This window comes from Pleurodeles waltl, chromosome 3_1 (genome assembly GCF_031143425.1).
Source record: "Pleurodeles waltl isolate 20211129_DDA chromosome 3_1, aPleWal1.hap1.20221129, whole genome shotgun sequence".
NCBI classification, from domain to species: Eukaryota; Metazoa; Chordata; class Amphibia; order Caudata; family Salamandridae; genus Pleurodeles; species Pleurodeles waltl.
In genome coordinates, this window is record NC_090440.1 from 562,585,188 (window position 1) to 562,601,753 (window position 16,566).

The 16,566-nt window shown below is 46.9% G+C and overlaps 1 protein-coding gene across 6 annotated transcripts in view; it reads right to left on the reverse strand.

Moving 5' to 3' along the window:
- BLM (BLM RecQ like helicase) overlaps positions 1–16,566 on the reverse strand; it is a 386,095-nt gene that overhangs the window by 177,121 nt on the left and 192,408 nt on the right. For all 6 annotated transcript variants that reach the window (XM_069222975.1, XM_069222977.1, XM_069222973.1 and 3 more), the window contains one exon: positions 16,347–16,445. In XM_069222975.1, coding sequence (XP_069079076.1) covers positions 16,347–16,445 — 99 coding nt within the window. The remainder of the gene's footprint in view (positions 1–16,346; positions 16,446–16,566) is intronic.

Consider the following 16,566-nt stretch of genomic DNA (forward strand, 5'->3'; position numbering starts at 1 on the left):
CCCCTTACCTGCATCTTAGGATGTCAGAGTTAAGGTCTCTCTGCAAAACCAAAAAGATTAAAACTGGTTCAAACCCTACCAAAGCACAGCTCCAGGAGCTTTTGGCAGAGTTTGCTAAGAACAACCCCTCTGAGGATAACCTCCCAGAAGGGGAAGCTAGTGATGTGGAGGAATTCCCACCTCAAGTCCTAGTTAGGGAGCACAGGGTCCCTCAAACCCTGTCTCCACAAGTGATAGTCAGAGATGCTGCTTTTCTCACAGGAGAGTCCAGCACCTCTGGAATCATTGAGGATAGCCTCAATGAAGAGGACCTCCTGCTAGCCAGGATGGCCAAAAGATTGGCTTTAGAGAGACAGCTCCTAGCCATAGAAAGGGAAAGAAAAGAGATGGGTTTAGCTCCCATCAATGGTGGCAGCAACTTAAATAGGGTCAGAGAGAATACTGACATCCTAAAAATCCCCAAAGGGATTGTAACAAAATATGAAGATGGTGATGACATCACCAAATGGTTCACAGCTTTTGAGAGGGCTTGTGCAACCAGAAAAGTAAACAGATCTCACTGGGGAGCTCTCCTTTGGGAAATGTTCACTGGAAAGTGTAGGGATAGACTCCTCACACTCTCTGGAAAAGATGCAGAATCCTATGACCTCATGAAGGCTACCCTGATTGAGGGCTTTGGATTCTCCACTGAGGAGTACAGGATTAGGTTCAGGGGGGGTTAAAAATCCTCGAACCAGACCTGGGTTGATTTTGTAGACTACTCAGCGAAAACACTGGATGGTTGGGTAACTGGAAATGAAGTGCATGACTATGTTGGGCTTTATAATTTGTTTATGAAAGAACACATTTTAAGTAACTGCTTAAATGAAAAGTTGCATCAGTATCTAGTAGACCTAGGTCCAATTTCTCCCCAAGAATTGGGAAAGAAGGCAGACCACTGGGTCAAGACTAGGGTAACCAAAACTTCCACTGGGGGTGACCAAAAGAAAGGGGTTACAAAGCCTCCCCAGGACAAAGTGGGTGACACTAGAAACAAAGAGAAAGAGTCCTCTGTAGGCCCCCAAAAACCAGACCAGGTGGGTGGGCCCCAAGACACAACCCAAAACAAAAGTGGGTACCAGGGTAAGAACTGGGATGCCACTAAGGCATGGTGCCAAAACTGTAGACAGACAGGGCACCACACCAAGGACACTTCTTGTCCCAAAAACAAACCCCCTAGCAAAATCCCAGGGGTGACCAGTGTAGCCATTGGGGATGACTCCTCAGATGAGGAGGTCTTCATAGCCTTCAACTGGAAAAAGGGCCCAACAGGTGAGTTGGAGATTCCAGAGGGAAGTAGACACTTCCACCACCTACTAGTGAATGGAATCCCAGCCACTGCCCTGAGAGACACTTGTGTCAGTCACACTATTGTGCATGACAGGCTGGTGATCTCAAACCAGTACATCCCAGGTGAGACTGCCAGAGTAAGAGTTAGCCCAGACAGGGTCCCTGATAGGCCTGTGGCTTTTGTGCCCATAGAAGTGGGTGGGACTTTTAGCTGGAGAAGGGTGGTAGTCAGTACAGACCTCCCGCTTGATTGTCTCCTTGGAAATGACTACCCAGAGGTTAGTCAGAGCCCAAGAGAGGAACTGGTCCAGTGCCAGTCCTCTCTCAAGTACTCTGGAGTTGCTACCCCTGCAGTAACTGCAAGTAGGCCCCAGAAGAAAAAGAAAGGAAAACAGAGTAGGAAAGGTGGACAACCTTTAGCCAAGGTTCCAGCAAGCCAAGGAGATTCTGCTCCAGTAGGGGAGAACTCCAATAATAGCACTGGCAAAGTCCAACCTGGCCCACAAGAAGTCCTGGCTAGTCAGGCAACTGTTAAACCTGAGTGGGTGGCTCCTCAGTTAACAGAAGAAAGAGTGGAAGAAGGGTGTTTACTACAAGATGTAGTAACCCCACACTCTTACACAGCAGACAGGCACCCTGAACCCAAAGAAGCCTGTAACGTAGCTCCTTCCCTTGCAGGTGAAGAGCTAAAGGTGTGGTTCTGGGCACTGACAGCTGTCAGTGGCCTCTGCTGGGTGTTAGCCTTTATGGCTGCACTATCCTTGGCATGGTGGTCTGACCCCATGCCAAATAGCAAGTTAGACCCCCTGACCCTGTTGGTCATGGTGGGGTTACTCCAGCTCTGGGTAACCTCTTTGGGTAAGCTAGGGGTGACCATGGCTAAGATAAGATTACAAGAAGTGGATACCTCTAACCCCAAAATAGAGAGAATGGGTGAAGAAATTCAAAGCACAGACAAGAGACAATTCAGACTAGGTCCTATCACTGCGGAAGTGGGTCAGTTCCCCAGAGGGAATTACCTGAACAGGAGGATGTAAGGCAGAGTAGGCCCTGCAACAAACCAGCCTATTTCCTCTACTCTTCCTCGCCTGACAGACTAGGAAGACTCTCCCAGCTTTGGCTGAGTCTCCTGGACTGTGGGCTTGGGGGGGGGGGGGGGGAGGAGGGGGGGGAGTTGTGTAAGGAAATGGCTCCCTGTTGCAATTAACCCCCACATTTTGCCTGATACTGATGCTGACTTGACTGAGAAGTGTGCTGGGACCCTGCTAACCAGGCCCCAGTACCAGTGTTCTTTCACCTAAAATGTACCATTGTCTCCACAATTGGCACAACCCTGGCACCCTGGTAAGTCCCTTGTAACTGGTACCCCTGGTACCAAGGGCCCTGATGCCAGGGAAGGTCTCTAAGGGCTGCAGCATGTCTTATGCTACCCTAGGGACCCCTCACTCAGCACAGACACACTGCTTGCCAGCTTGTGTGCGCTGGTGGGGAGAAAATGACTAAGTCGACATGGCACTCCACTCAGGGTGCCATGCCAACCTCACACTGCCTGTGGCATAGTTAAGTCACCCCTCTAGCAGGCCTTACAGCCCTAAGGCAGGGTGCACTATACCACAGGTGAGGGCATAGGTGCATGAGCACTATGCCCCTACAGTGTCTAAGCAAAACCTTAGACATTGTAAGTGCAGGGTAGCCATAAGAGTATATGGTCTGGGAGTCTGTCAAAAACGAACTCCACAGCTCCATAATGGCTACACTGAATACTGGGAAGTTTGGTATCACACTTCTCAGAATAATAAACCCACACTGATGCCAGTGTTGGATTTATTAAAAAATGCACACACAGGGCATCTTAGAGATGCCCCCTGTATTTCACCCAATTGTTCAATGCAGGACTGACTGGTCTATGCCAGCCTGCTGCTGAGAGACGAGTTTCTGACCCCATGTGGTGAGAGCCTTTGTGCTCTCTGAGGACAGAAACAAAGCCTGCTCTGGGTGGAAGTGCTTTACACCTCCCCCTGCAGGAACTGTAACACATAGCAGTGAGCCTCAAAGGCTCAGGCTTCGTGTTACAATGCCCCAGGGCACTCCAGCTAGTGGAGATGCCCGCCCCCTGGACACGGCCCCCACTTTTGGCGGCAAGTCCAGGAGAGATAATGAGAAAAACAAGGAGGAGTCACTGGCCAGTCAGGACAGCCCCTAAGGTGTCCTGAGCTGAGGTGACTCTGACTTTTAGAAATCAATAGGATTAGGGATGTGCCCCCCTCCCCTCAGGGAGGAGGCACAAAGAGGGTGTAGCCACCCTCAGGGCTAGTAGCCATTGGCTACTAACCCCCCAGACCTAAACACACCGCTAAATCGAGTATTTAGGGGCTCCCAGAACACAGCAAGATAGATTCCTGCAACCTAAGAAGAAGAAGGACTGCTGAGCTGAAAACCTGCAGAGAAGACGGAGACACCAACTGCTTTGGCCCCAGCCCTACCGGCCTGTCTCCCCACTTCTAAAGACACTGCTCCAGCGACGCGTTCCACAGGGTCCAGCGACCTCTGAAGCCTCAGAGGACTACTCTGCATCTAGAAGGACCAAGAACTCCCGAGGACAACGGCTCTGCTCCACAAAGAAGCAACTTTGAAACAACACACGTTTCCCGCCGGAAGCGTGAGACTTTGCACTCTGCACCCGACGCCCCCAGCTCGACTTGTGGAGAACAAACACTACAGGGAGGACTCCCCGGCGACTGCGAGACCGTGAGTAGTCCGAGTTGACCCCCCTGAGCCCCCACAGCGACGCCTGCAGAGGGAATCCCGAAGCTCCCCCTGACCACGACTGCCTACTTCAAAGACCCGACGCCTGGTAAAGACACTGCACCCGCAGCCCCCAGGACCTGAAGGATCCGACCTCCAGTGCAGGAGCGACCCCCAGGTGGCCCTCTCCCTTGCCCAGGTGGTGGCTACCCCGAGGAGCCCCCCCTTGCCTGCCTGCATCGCTGAAGAGACCCTTTGGTCTCCCATTGAAACCTATTGCGAACCCGATGCCTGTATGCACACTGCACCAGGCCGCCCCGTGCCGCTGAGGGTGTACTTTTTGTGCTGACTTGTGTCCCCCCCGGTGCCCTACAAAACCCCCCTGGTCTGCCCTCCGAAGAAGCGGGTACTTACCTGCTGGCAGACTGGAACTGGGGCAACCCCTTCTCCATTGAAGGCTATGCGTTTTGGGCACCACTTTGACCTCTGCACCTGACCGGCCCTGAGTTGCTGGTGTGGTAACTTTGGGGTTGCCCTGAACCCCCAACGGTGGGCTACCTTGGACCCAACTTTGAACCCTGTAGGTGGTTTACTTACCTGCAAATCTAACAAACACTTACCTCCCCCAGGAACTGTTGAAAATTGCACTGCCTAGTTTTAAAATAGCTATTTACCATTTGTGTGAAAACTGTATTTGCTATTTTGCTAATTCAAAGTTCCTAGAGTTCCTAAGTGAAATACCCTTCATTTAAAGTATTGTTTGTAAATCTTGAACCTGTGGTTCTTAAAATAAACTAAGAAAATATATTTTTCTATACAAAAACCGATTGGCTTGGAATTGTCTCTGAGTGTGTGTTCCTCATTTATTGCCTGTGTGTGTACAACAAATGCTTAACACTACCCTCTGATAAGCCTACTGCTCGACCACACTACCACAAAATAGAACATTAGAATTATCTCTTTTTGCCACTATCTTACCTCTAAGGGGAACCCTTGGACTCTGTGCATGCTATTTCTTACTTTGAAACAGTACATACAGAGCCAACTTCCTACAATTGACAATCATAGTCCAGAGCGGGAGAATAGAGGATCTAAGTTTTTTGGTGAGTTTTGCAGGCAAAGGATCACTGAAGTGATTGGAGCGTTTTTGTGATACTATTCGTTTGAGTATGTTGACTTCGTCTGGAATTTTGGAGGTATTCCAAGTAGCTTTGTTCTTTGTAGTAAAGCTGGTTTGGGGAGATCTCATAATTAGAGGCCCTGGGAGGAGGCCGGGTTGGGAATGGTTTAGTAGACGCTGGAAGGCAAGTTGGAGATCTGATTCGATCTTCATTGTCTTTCCTATGAAATGGGCAGAGAAATCATTTCTGCTAGGTAAAGATCCATTGTCTACTGAAAAGGTATTAGAGTTGCAAGAGGCTTGTTGCTTGATGAGTTCAAATATTTTTGGGGTCTGTTTTTGGCAAGCTGTGTCCTAAAGTATTCTGCTTTGGATTTTCTGATGTGTTTATTGTAGGTGCTTCTAGTCGATCTCAGGTGTTTGGGGTGTGTTAAAGAGGGAGATATTCTCCAGGATCTCTCAGCAAGCCTTAAGTTTCACCTTTCCTCGTTAAGATTGCTGTTGAACCAGGGTTTGGGGTGTTTGTTGGGAATCCTTTTTAGTTGGTTCAGAGCAATTGTATTCAGAACGTCTGGCATCAATCGGAAGCAGTGATCAGTAAGGTCACTGACATTCCTACGGTTAGTGGGGGGGGGGAGGCAGGGTAGGAGGTTGTTGCTAATAGAAGTTAGATCACTTAGATTGATTTTTCTTAGGTCTATGGACCAATGTGTGTGTTTAAGTGGTTGCCCCTGTCTGAACAGCATATTTTCCAAGATACAAAAGGAGATTAGGTAGTGATCTGACCAGTCACAGGGGGATATGGATTCCAGTTGTATGACATTGTCCTTGGCTATGATGAGATCAAGTGTGGAGCCTCTGTTATGTGTTGGGCCATTGCATGATTGGGTCAGGTTGACGTACGAAAGGAAAGCCTTGAAGGTGTTCAGTAAGGGGTCATTTGAATTGTTCCAGTGAACGTTGAACTCACCAAGAAAGACCTGGTTGGTGCGTTGGACTGAGTTGGTCGAGGTGTCTCCATTTGTTGTTCGATGAAACGTGAGTTGTTGCCCGGGGGTAGTAGAAAATATGGAGAGTGCACACCGTCTTATTATTCCATATATCAATACCTAGATACTTACAGGAAGACACTGAAGAAGTCTGTGCATATTTCAGGGTGAGCAAGGAGTGATAAACGCAGGATATGCCTCCCCCGTTTTACCAGATTTGTCCACTCTGATGTCATAGTTGGGTGGAACTAGGATGTCCAGGATGGGTGAGAAGGTATCGTTGAGCCAGGTATCCGTTAAGATTAGGAGGTCAAGGTCATGTGCAAGGATGCGATCGGCTATGTCCGCTGTGTGTTTTACAGCAGACCTGCAGTTGAGAAGCATTGACTTGATATGAGATTTGGTTGCTAGTGTCCCTTGGTCAGCTATGGGGACTTGTAAGATGTTGCATTTATTCAAGGCTCTCAGGTCGAAAATAGGTTTTCTAAGAGGGTTGGAGGGAATGGTCTGGTTAGTGAACTGTGAGATAGATGAGTCCTCAGGTGTAGCAATATAAGATAGTAGAAGGGAGTGAATGTCAGCCTCAGATAGATGGTCAGTGACGCTCAGACGTGTGGTAGTGGTATTGGAGTGTGGCCGAGGTCTCCAGCGCATGGTTGTTGTGTGCTTGAACATTGTTGTCTCATGCCAGGAGCTGATCTACTTTCTCACTGTGGGTGGGTTGTGTTGATTAGAGTGTGGGATTCTGTTAACTTGGTGGACTGGTTGGGTTTCCAAAGTTTCTCAAGCTGGTGAGAATAAGGTTCCAGAGGTCATCTTTAACTATCTGGAGGTCTCTAATTAGAGAATCGTGTTTGACCTCAAGAGTTGAGGGGTCAGTGACATAGGAAAGGGTGAAGCTGGGACTGGGGTCTGACGATGTGAGAGGTCCCTCCAGTATGAGGGGAGTAGTGCGCAAGCCAGATGAGTATCATTGAGTTGAGGTTGTTGACAAATCCAGAGCCCTGTGCATTGGTTTCCATCCTACTATGACCTAAGGGAGGGGGCAGGACAGATAAATGGAGTGAGGGGAAGAGACAGGAGTCAACAGTAAGAACTGATATTCTAGAGCAAATAGTGTTCGTTCTGGTGTTGTGGGTGAGCTAGTGGTCAAGTGGAGGTGTGGCTGATAGGGTAGAAGTGGAACTGGGTGAAGCCAGTGTTTCAATTGAAGAGCGTGAGGAAGAGCTTCTGGAGGTGGAGGTAGAGGGGGCATTGACCGATACCAAGGTTTTGATCCTCAAGAAGATTTCGATGAACCACACTAGGTTCCTGTCAGACGATCCGATTAGCACTTTTCTGTTGTTGTACAGTGAAATGGTTGCTTTGGCCTTGAAGTTCGTTGAGGGAATAATGGTGATTTGTGGCCTGTGGGGTGTTTACTTAGATTAGCTAATTCGGAGCAGAGAGGTTATAGCTCTCCTCCATTGAGCTCTTCGGTTGGTGAAGAAGATAAGGTCATTAACCGAAATACCTTTATTAGGGCAAAGGTAGGAATCCGATATGAGCGTTTCAAAATTTCACTTGAGAATTTTGTTTAAAATTCTTAGCAGCATTTTTAGATAGGTTTGGAGGGTAGTTGATCTTGAAAGCAATGCAGCCAACCTGTGTAAGTAGAATAACTGTAGTGCTTCAGTCGTATGGCTCCATGACAGGTAACGGTACAGAGGATAATAGGAGTTATATAACAGTCTAGATGTATAGGATAGATCTACTGAGAACAAAAGTCACTGCAGAATAGATGACTAAATTGAAGGGGTGGAAGCATATGAGTAGAGAGCAGTTGGAGGAGCTGTAAGTGAGGAGGAAGAAGGAACTTAGGACCCTAAGAGCTTCTAATAAAAAGAGAAAAATTGCTCTAATGGGGTTCCCACCCAGCTCTTCTTATAAGGCAAGATCATGTGTAGTAGTGAAAGATTGCCTGGTCTGGGCTAGCATAGCCTTCTAATAGAGTAGTGGTATTCCTCCTACTAGTGTAAGATGCCCACCCAACAGAGATTCTATCAGAGTCAATTGTAGTCCTTCTTTTCTTTTCGTGTCCGGGATGCCTAAAGTCCTCTTTTGATTATACTGCTCTGCCACCATTCTACGAATGGGACCTGCTTGGGGAAGGAAGCAATACCCAAAGTGGATGGCAGGCAAAACCGGAACGAAGGCAGCCAACAACAGCATGAAAAGTATGGACAGTCTCATAAGTAGGGGAAGAGCTGCCAAATACCCAGAGAACAGTGATGCTGCAGCCAGAGAGGCACAGACATCCACGATCTGCACAATTCTGTGCTGCCATCCCAAACAAGAAACAAAGCCCAGTGAGGGAGCAACCATAAGGCCTAAGTCAGCAGGGAATGTGAAAGGGATTGGGGGGGGGGGGTTAGACCAAGTGCTCCAACTCACCCAAAGATGATGAGCATTGGCCCAGGCATCCCACAGCAGCAAAGGTAGATCACTCCGCTGCCTCCGAACAGTCCAGACCCTTGGAGGCGACCCTCACAGGACACAGGTCAGCAGTAGGAGGAACAATTGGCAGCTGTCGAGGTGCTCAGCCCATCCTTCAAAGGCAGAGAGCAGTCCCAAGCAGTAGCAGGCTCAGGGGCAGCAGTCATCGATGGAAAGTGTGTCAGGCCTGAAAAACCAGCCCACCTACCAGGCCCACACGGTCCAGGCTGCAGAAATGCAGGACTCAACCTCTGTGACGCAGGAGTATTCTCACCAGGGGCAAATCCAGGGGGCGCTGGATGGACACAGGAACCACCTACTGTGGGCAGAGAGACAGACATCAGGCAGGCCAGGATCACTTCCACAGACCATCTAAAGAAAATGGAGACCTCTATGCTGGCAGTGCAGAAACCCCCAAAACCCCAAGGTCGGAGAGGAGGTCAAGCCGAGTGGCCACTGGGCATCAATCTCTGCTATCGTGAGGGCAGAGATCATCAGACTGCTTGGCGAGGAAACAACCGAGGAGAGAATCCTCCAGTCTTGCACATGAATGGAGCCAGTTTATATCATAAGGTAATCCCTTGAGGTCTCGTTTGATGGCGATAAAAAAGTTGGGAGGTGGTTGGCAGGGCAAAAACAGGTATATTTACAGATATATTATCCCACAAACTGGGAGCTCATTTAAGGAGCTCCTCCTTGTTGGCCATCTTGGAATCTATCCAAGTTTCTCAAGTCCATGTGTGATGTGCTGCTCTAGTCCAGGATTTTTACTGGAATTCTGGGATTTGTAGACTTGTTTATCCCATTATAAAACAGGAATTCAAGTCCCAGAATTCAAAGGAAAAAAAACTGAATTGGAAAAACACATCACACATGGACCTGGGAAACTTGGCAGCTATGCACTGTGTAAGGGTACACAAACAGCGTATATATTGCAGTTCTGTTGGGGTCTTTTATGATTAGAGTACCCTGAAAGATAACCAAAAAGCAAAGATGTTAATGAAAGAATGGTGGAAACAGCAGTAGAATGAATTGTAGACTTTTGTCCTGCTTGTTTAAAGGTTTGAAATGCCTGTATTCTTACATAAATGAAATTCCATGGACCTACATGACAGACTAAACTGGGTAATGCATTAGCTAAGAGGGCATAGAAGCCCGATGGGTATGCACCAAAACACAGGTGCTGTGCTTCATTAACAACAAATTACAGTTCTCTGCACAGTCACTCACAAGCAGTACAAGGGCCTACCTATGATATGGGAGTGACAAGTAAACCACTACTGTATGTCTTTGCATTTACGTTCTCCAGACCCATGGAGGTCATGAAGGCTCCCACAAGCTTGAGCGCAGTCTCAGACTACACCTGTCCTGAAGGAAGTTTTTAAGACTTTCCTCAAGTGGCAGAGACAGGAAGCATATTCCCGTCCACACTGACTGTACCTTCATAACGCCAAAAACTGCCCATAAAAGCATCACAGTAGAGCAGCACTTTTTTGGTCTCTACAAAGCAATGACACCCTTATTGTCCGATCACAAAGAGTCCTATGGCATGTGAAAAATATCTGCTACTTCCATGGTAGCGCAGAGTTTGTGAGTAACGCAGGAGCAACTGCTTCAAATCCATGGATGCAAATGAGTGATTATACATATTTGATTTAAGACAAAAACACACTGTATGACTGGGCATACATTACATAAAGGGCTTTGCGAATGGCTGATGGTGCAGGGAATACAGTTTTGGTGACCTGGCTTAACAAGACTAGAACTGAGAAAAACCATTGTTATTCACGGCCCTCATGACTGGAAGTGTACATGTCCTAGTTGGAAATGCTACAGCTCTTCAAACCACACTGCTTCACTGGGAGCAGACAAGAGGACGACCACGGCCACACTTTGAAAAAGGAGGCCATACCCTAAGGTGGTAGCATCTTGCGGCACTTGGGCACTCATGGAGCTAAAGCGAGTGCAGCTGAGCCAGCCCCTAAAGGATGTGAGCAGCGTGGACTGCACGCGCTTTGCTCAGTACTAATTATAGCAGCGCTCCAGCTTGACAGTTGAGGAGGCTCTATGCGTGAGTTTTCATTTTAATGCGGTGATGCGGACCACCACACTGAAATGTGTTAGTCTAACTCCTGATGCTTGTTACTTGGCAGGGCTGGCCAAACCCATGGAGCACTGCCTATCCAGGCACATTAGAGCACATTCTCACCAGAATGCAGCAAAACTGGGGAGGAGGGCCCCAAACCAGCCACAATATAAATACAGTGAACACAAGGCCCTATTAATCCTTCAGCCTCTTGCAGCTCGACTGCTGCATTACATATATGAAAAATGCATGCCCCACAGACTAAAGCACAAGAATTACTGAACTACGAGGAAACATTGCTCCCTCTCCAGATACCTTACAGTCCCCACTTTATACTTCATGCATCTGCGAAGCCTGGAGAGTAGATATCTAAAAGCTTCCACAGGCCATTGCAGCCTCAAAGACCCAGTCAGTGGCCATTGCGATCAACTTGGGGCCCACATTTTGGAGGCCACAGGGCATAGCTCACACACACCCTGAAGGTCAAGGACGATAATTATACCCTCACCTCACAGAGGTCTTACCCAGACTGCTTTTACCCCAAGATCTATGGTGTGAAGTTGTCAATCGTTTTCTGAGATGGGTTGCTCTGGCACCAACTTACGACCACGTACTTCATTGGGCCAGACTTGCTCGATCGCGAACCATCTCAAGAGGGCCTGCTGATATGCTCAAACCTGGACTGGATGCCACACTGCCTGGGGCGGAATGCATGACCTTGCCCCTGCAACACTAGAGAGAATCCCACAGCCGTCATGGACACTAAAACTACATTGGATGTGAAGGTGGGCAGGGTGGCTGTTAACTCAGGTACCTTCTGAGATAATTTGACGCAAGCTGTGTGACAAAGTGCTGAGCATGGAAACAACACTCCAAGAACTCTTATTGCAGACATCAAACCTGCAAAAACTGGTGCTAGAACTTACCTCCAAAATTTGATTCCTTATAGAATGACCTGAAGACATCGAAAGCCATACGAAACAATGTCCCCATTGTAGGGTTGCCAAGTTGTGGAGGGTAATGATTTCACACAGTATTTTGGCAATGTTTATCACAGCACATCACCCCACAGGCATTTTTGAGATGCTTCACATTTGAGAGAGTCCACCGTGTCTTGTGTATTGCATCTTATGCAAGAGCAACGCACAAATGGATCGGTCCCGGGTGCAGTGTCAACACATAGATGGGAGATATGTCATAGTAGTAGGCATACTAGATCGTTACTGGTGGCCATTATTGGTGGGAAGCATTTATGCCCCAAACACAGTCAACCGGAGTTCTACTCTTCCCTGTCTCCATTAATGGCTCTACTTGAAAGCACAATAATTTTCGGAGGGGATTTTAATGCGGTATTAGACACATACCAGGAATGCTTCCACTGCCGCCTTACGTAACACTCCTGCAAATACCACGGCAGAGACCCGGAGAAGCTGCTTGCACCACTAGACACTTATCGACGAATCGCTCCACAAATATACACACTCCCACAAAAACTCTTATTATTCTACAGTTCATGATATACATGTACGCCTGACCCACTCTGTCACGCACCCTGGTCTGCTGTGGGAGATGAGCGAGGCAGAATACCTTGGCAGCACTATCTTTGATCACAATCACCTTCTGATACGCATCAACTGGGACTGCAAGTCACTCTTATACCTGCATGGAAACTCCAGAGTGAGAATCTGGAGGATCCGGCTTTCCGCAAGTCACTAAGGAATTCATAGAACATTACTTCAGTGAGAACGAGGGGGCTATTGACAATTTGGGAAGCCTTTATGCTGGCTGTATGGGGACACTGCATAGAAACCTTGCTAGGGGAGCGAAAACACATTGCTCGACAGTTTGATATCCTTAACAATCATATCGGAGAATCAGAGAAACAATCAACCGTAGACCCCCCATACCTTCCTGGCCTCCTTTCAGCTAGAGAACCATGCTACACATGTGCAGCAGCAACGCTGCTTAGATTACACAGCATATATGAGTAGGTTGCATAACAAAGGGGACAAACATTGACTTGGCTAAAAATGAGATACTAATTTCACTAGAATTACTGACTCAGAGGAGTACCCTCCATCATACCCAAACCTCAATCAATGAGCAGTCCCTGAAGTATTATAAGCGACTATATACCAATGCTAACACTGAACCCGATACAGTAGAAGATAACTGCCTGGATGCTATCCCCCTACCTTCACTGGTTGTTCAGATGGTACAGAACTGGGTATCCCTAAATCCCTACTTGAGGTCAACAACACCATTTATTTGCTGCCTTAAAGGAAGACCCTGGGGGCAGACAGGCTACCACTTGAATTCCATGCTACTTTTGCAGACCAATTAGTACCCAATTTAGCTATTTACACAGACTCAACTCCCTCCCACCACGTGAAAGGCTTTAATTACAGCTCTCCTAAAACCCGGGAGACAACAGAGAAGAACTGTCACAGTACCACCCACTTCTCAATTTTAAATGTGGATTATAAAATACTGAGTAAAATCCTAGCAAAAAGGTTGCTACCACAGATCATCCGCTTAGTTCATACTGACCACATCAGTTTCATACCAGGTCGAAATACTCAGCAGTAGTGTTGGTCGACGTAGAGAAAGCCTTTGATTCTCTGGAGACTTCTACGTAAAGTCTTGGACTGCATGGGTTGGGCATGCCCTTCTATAAATGGATTACCTCTCTTCATAGTGTTTCCACAGCGAGGGTACACACAGTACCGGTATATCAGGCCAAATAATATCTTAGCATTAGCAGGTTGGTAGGGGAACCAGACAGGAGTGTCCTATTTCCTCCCTCCTGTTGGCCCTAGCAGTGGAACCCCTAGCAACACAGCTCTGCAACATCGGTGGGCGATGGGGTATCCCAAATGGCAAAATAACTGACAAAGTTTCACTATAATAAACACAACAGTATACCACAGTCTAATAATTTATGTTCAGCTATTAGAGATTAGCTGACTGTCAATGTTTCTGACATTCCACTTTATGGTGGGTGATGGTTCTTGTCCTTAAAATGGAATCTTTCCATATTGTACATCTGTCAAAAACACTGACTATCAGCTAATCTCTAATAGTTTAACATACATTACTATACCTGTGTATACAGTTGTGCTTTTTATTTCGTGGGGACCCTGTACCTGCTGGTCTTTAAATATTGTTTGTGTTTTGACAGCTTCATTATATGCAGGCAACCTTTACCTTTCTTATGGAATGTAGAGGTTCACACTGATGAGGTTATTGGAGAGCTCAAATTTGGTAGGATGTCTGGCCCGAATGTCAATTTGGGCAAAAGTAGTATCTATCCTTTGTGACACGGGATCCCGCTAACTGTGGCAACTCACCCTCGCTGGGAGGAGACCACTGTTAAATACAGGTCTACCATAGTACCGCCAATATCACTGACTGTAAGATTGTCCGAGAGGTCCATTATCTCCGGTCCCAGGTCTCCTTTTGGCGATCCCACCCCCCTGACAATGACGGGTCAGATAGCGTTAACAAAATTGGTGAAGCTCCCACGGCTACTTTAATTTTATACTACTCTACCATACAATTTACCTATGTAGCTCTTTAAAACTGTAGATGGTCTTCTACAGGAATTGATCTGGAACGGGGGTGACTCTAAAGTGGCCCTGTCCACCCTGAGGTGGCACCCAGACCAAGAAGGACATGGAGTACCCGATTTTGAGCTCTATTACTTAGTAGCAAAGACTCAATGGCTATAGTGGTAGCTAGCTCAACTGAAATTGGAGGACCCTGGCAACACAAGACATCCATAAAGATGGATCTATTAGCCCCCTGGGCTAGCCAGTCCTCTTAATCACAAAATATTCAGCCTTGCCTATGGGGGTTGTACAACATTGCTATTGGCGGATTCTCCACCACACCCTAGATATTCAATCCTACACATCCAATATTCCCCTCCCATTACTAGTGACACTAATACTAGATCAGTTCTGTGATGATTAGATGGGAACAAGCTGGCCTCACCTCACTGGAAGACTTTTTTGAGGCTAATGTATTAATCCCCTTTGAGAGACACTCAGATACCACTGGTCTTAGCGCACCTGAGTTCCTGTCTCACAGAACATTACTAGTTTGAATGCAAGTCCTATTGTACATCACTAACTGTGACCCAAGGTTGCACACCTACATGCAAACCCTCTTCAATATGGGGTCTATCAATCAGTCTTCACATTATGCTCACCTCCATTAAATAATCTCCAACTTTGCTGAGAAAGAGACCTGAGGCACTTGCTCAGCGATAAAGGTTGGGCTTCTCTCCTCAAATACCCCAGAAAGGTGTTCCGCAACGCTAGAATCCAACAAATACAATACTACCAGACACATGGAGATGAATGGCCCCCACCTCCCCATCTGATTAACACATCACGAAACATCACCATGGCTAACTGTCCTCGCTGTCCTGTAGGGGGAGCGGACTCCTATCCAGTGATGTGGAGCTGCCCTACCATTGCTCAATTCTGGTATTTGATTCAAGACATACTTAAACATGTGTCTGGCAGAGACTCCCAAGCTACACCAGAGGCTTTCCTTTTAGGCCTCGCACCATAAACTGAATGAGGGAAAGCAGGCACTAAATTTGCCGACATACTATTGATACAGACAAAGCGAACCATTACCATGCACTCGAAATCTACCACTGGCCCACATATACGACACTGGGGAGCAGATACTGAACGCTTCACAGCTAATGAAGGTGCAGCTTCATACAAAGAGGTACATGGACTCTGTAAATTACCAGTCGCTAATAAGCGGGACAACCTGTGCGTGGCTTTAGCAGAGCACGGACTGGACAGTTTAATGCCCCCAAGAAAAGCCTGCACCTCCGAAAGCAGCCACTGCTGCTCCAACACCAGTAAATATCCACAAAAAAACCCACATCCTCCGCAACAAGACAGGCCAGTGCCCGCAGACATGGACTCTAGAGGGACACAGACACAGACTACACAGCAACGGAATCAGCCCCCCATTTCACTACCATCCCCTCTAAACTGCTAGTACAGTTGACACCTAATGCTTATATGTGACCACTGACTGCTGCTTCAAAGTGACTTACTAATTACGTTACAATCACCATGAAAACCCACCTCTCCATATTCATTAGCTGTCACAATATTGTTTAATGTTTTTCATTATTGTTAGAACTAGGCATGTTGATAGCAAGCACATCTCCTTGTACACAAAAATCATCCTAAAGAACTCATATATAACCATCCAACAGTTATTGGTTGCTATAAGAGCAACCTCAGATCTTTCATTATATGTGTTAACTATGTATTAACTTTAAATAGCTTGCTGTCTCACTCTCCATGTAGTCTTCTTCCTGCTAAATCTAAAATTCAAAACACATATTTGTGTTGATCAAAACATTTTCCAAGACTGCCATCACAACAGTATTGCTACTTGTTATGTACTGCTTTATAAATGCAAAAATCTAATAATATATATATGTATATTTACATATGTTACACAACCACAAAACTATTGACACACACAGTGCAGCTTATAGACAACATAAGCATAGAAATAATCACAAGGTACAAATACAGAGCTCATCATTTATCAGCATTACCTGGCTCACACAGTGTGCCTCATCAATAACAAACCGCGAAAGGAGCTGCCTCTCATAGAGGTTCTTCAGGGTAGAAATGAGCCGGGTACTGGCACAGATCTGTGAACATTAACAGTGATATATTATACTGGTCCTGAATAAAACTTCATCCCCAAACAGAGCGATCTTCACCAAGGGGGAGTATCTGCCCCTTCAGTTTCATGTGCTACTGAGGATCTCC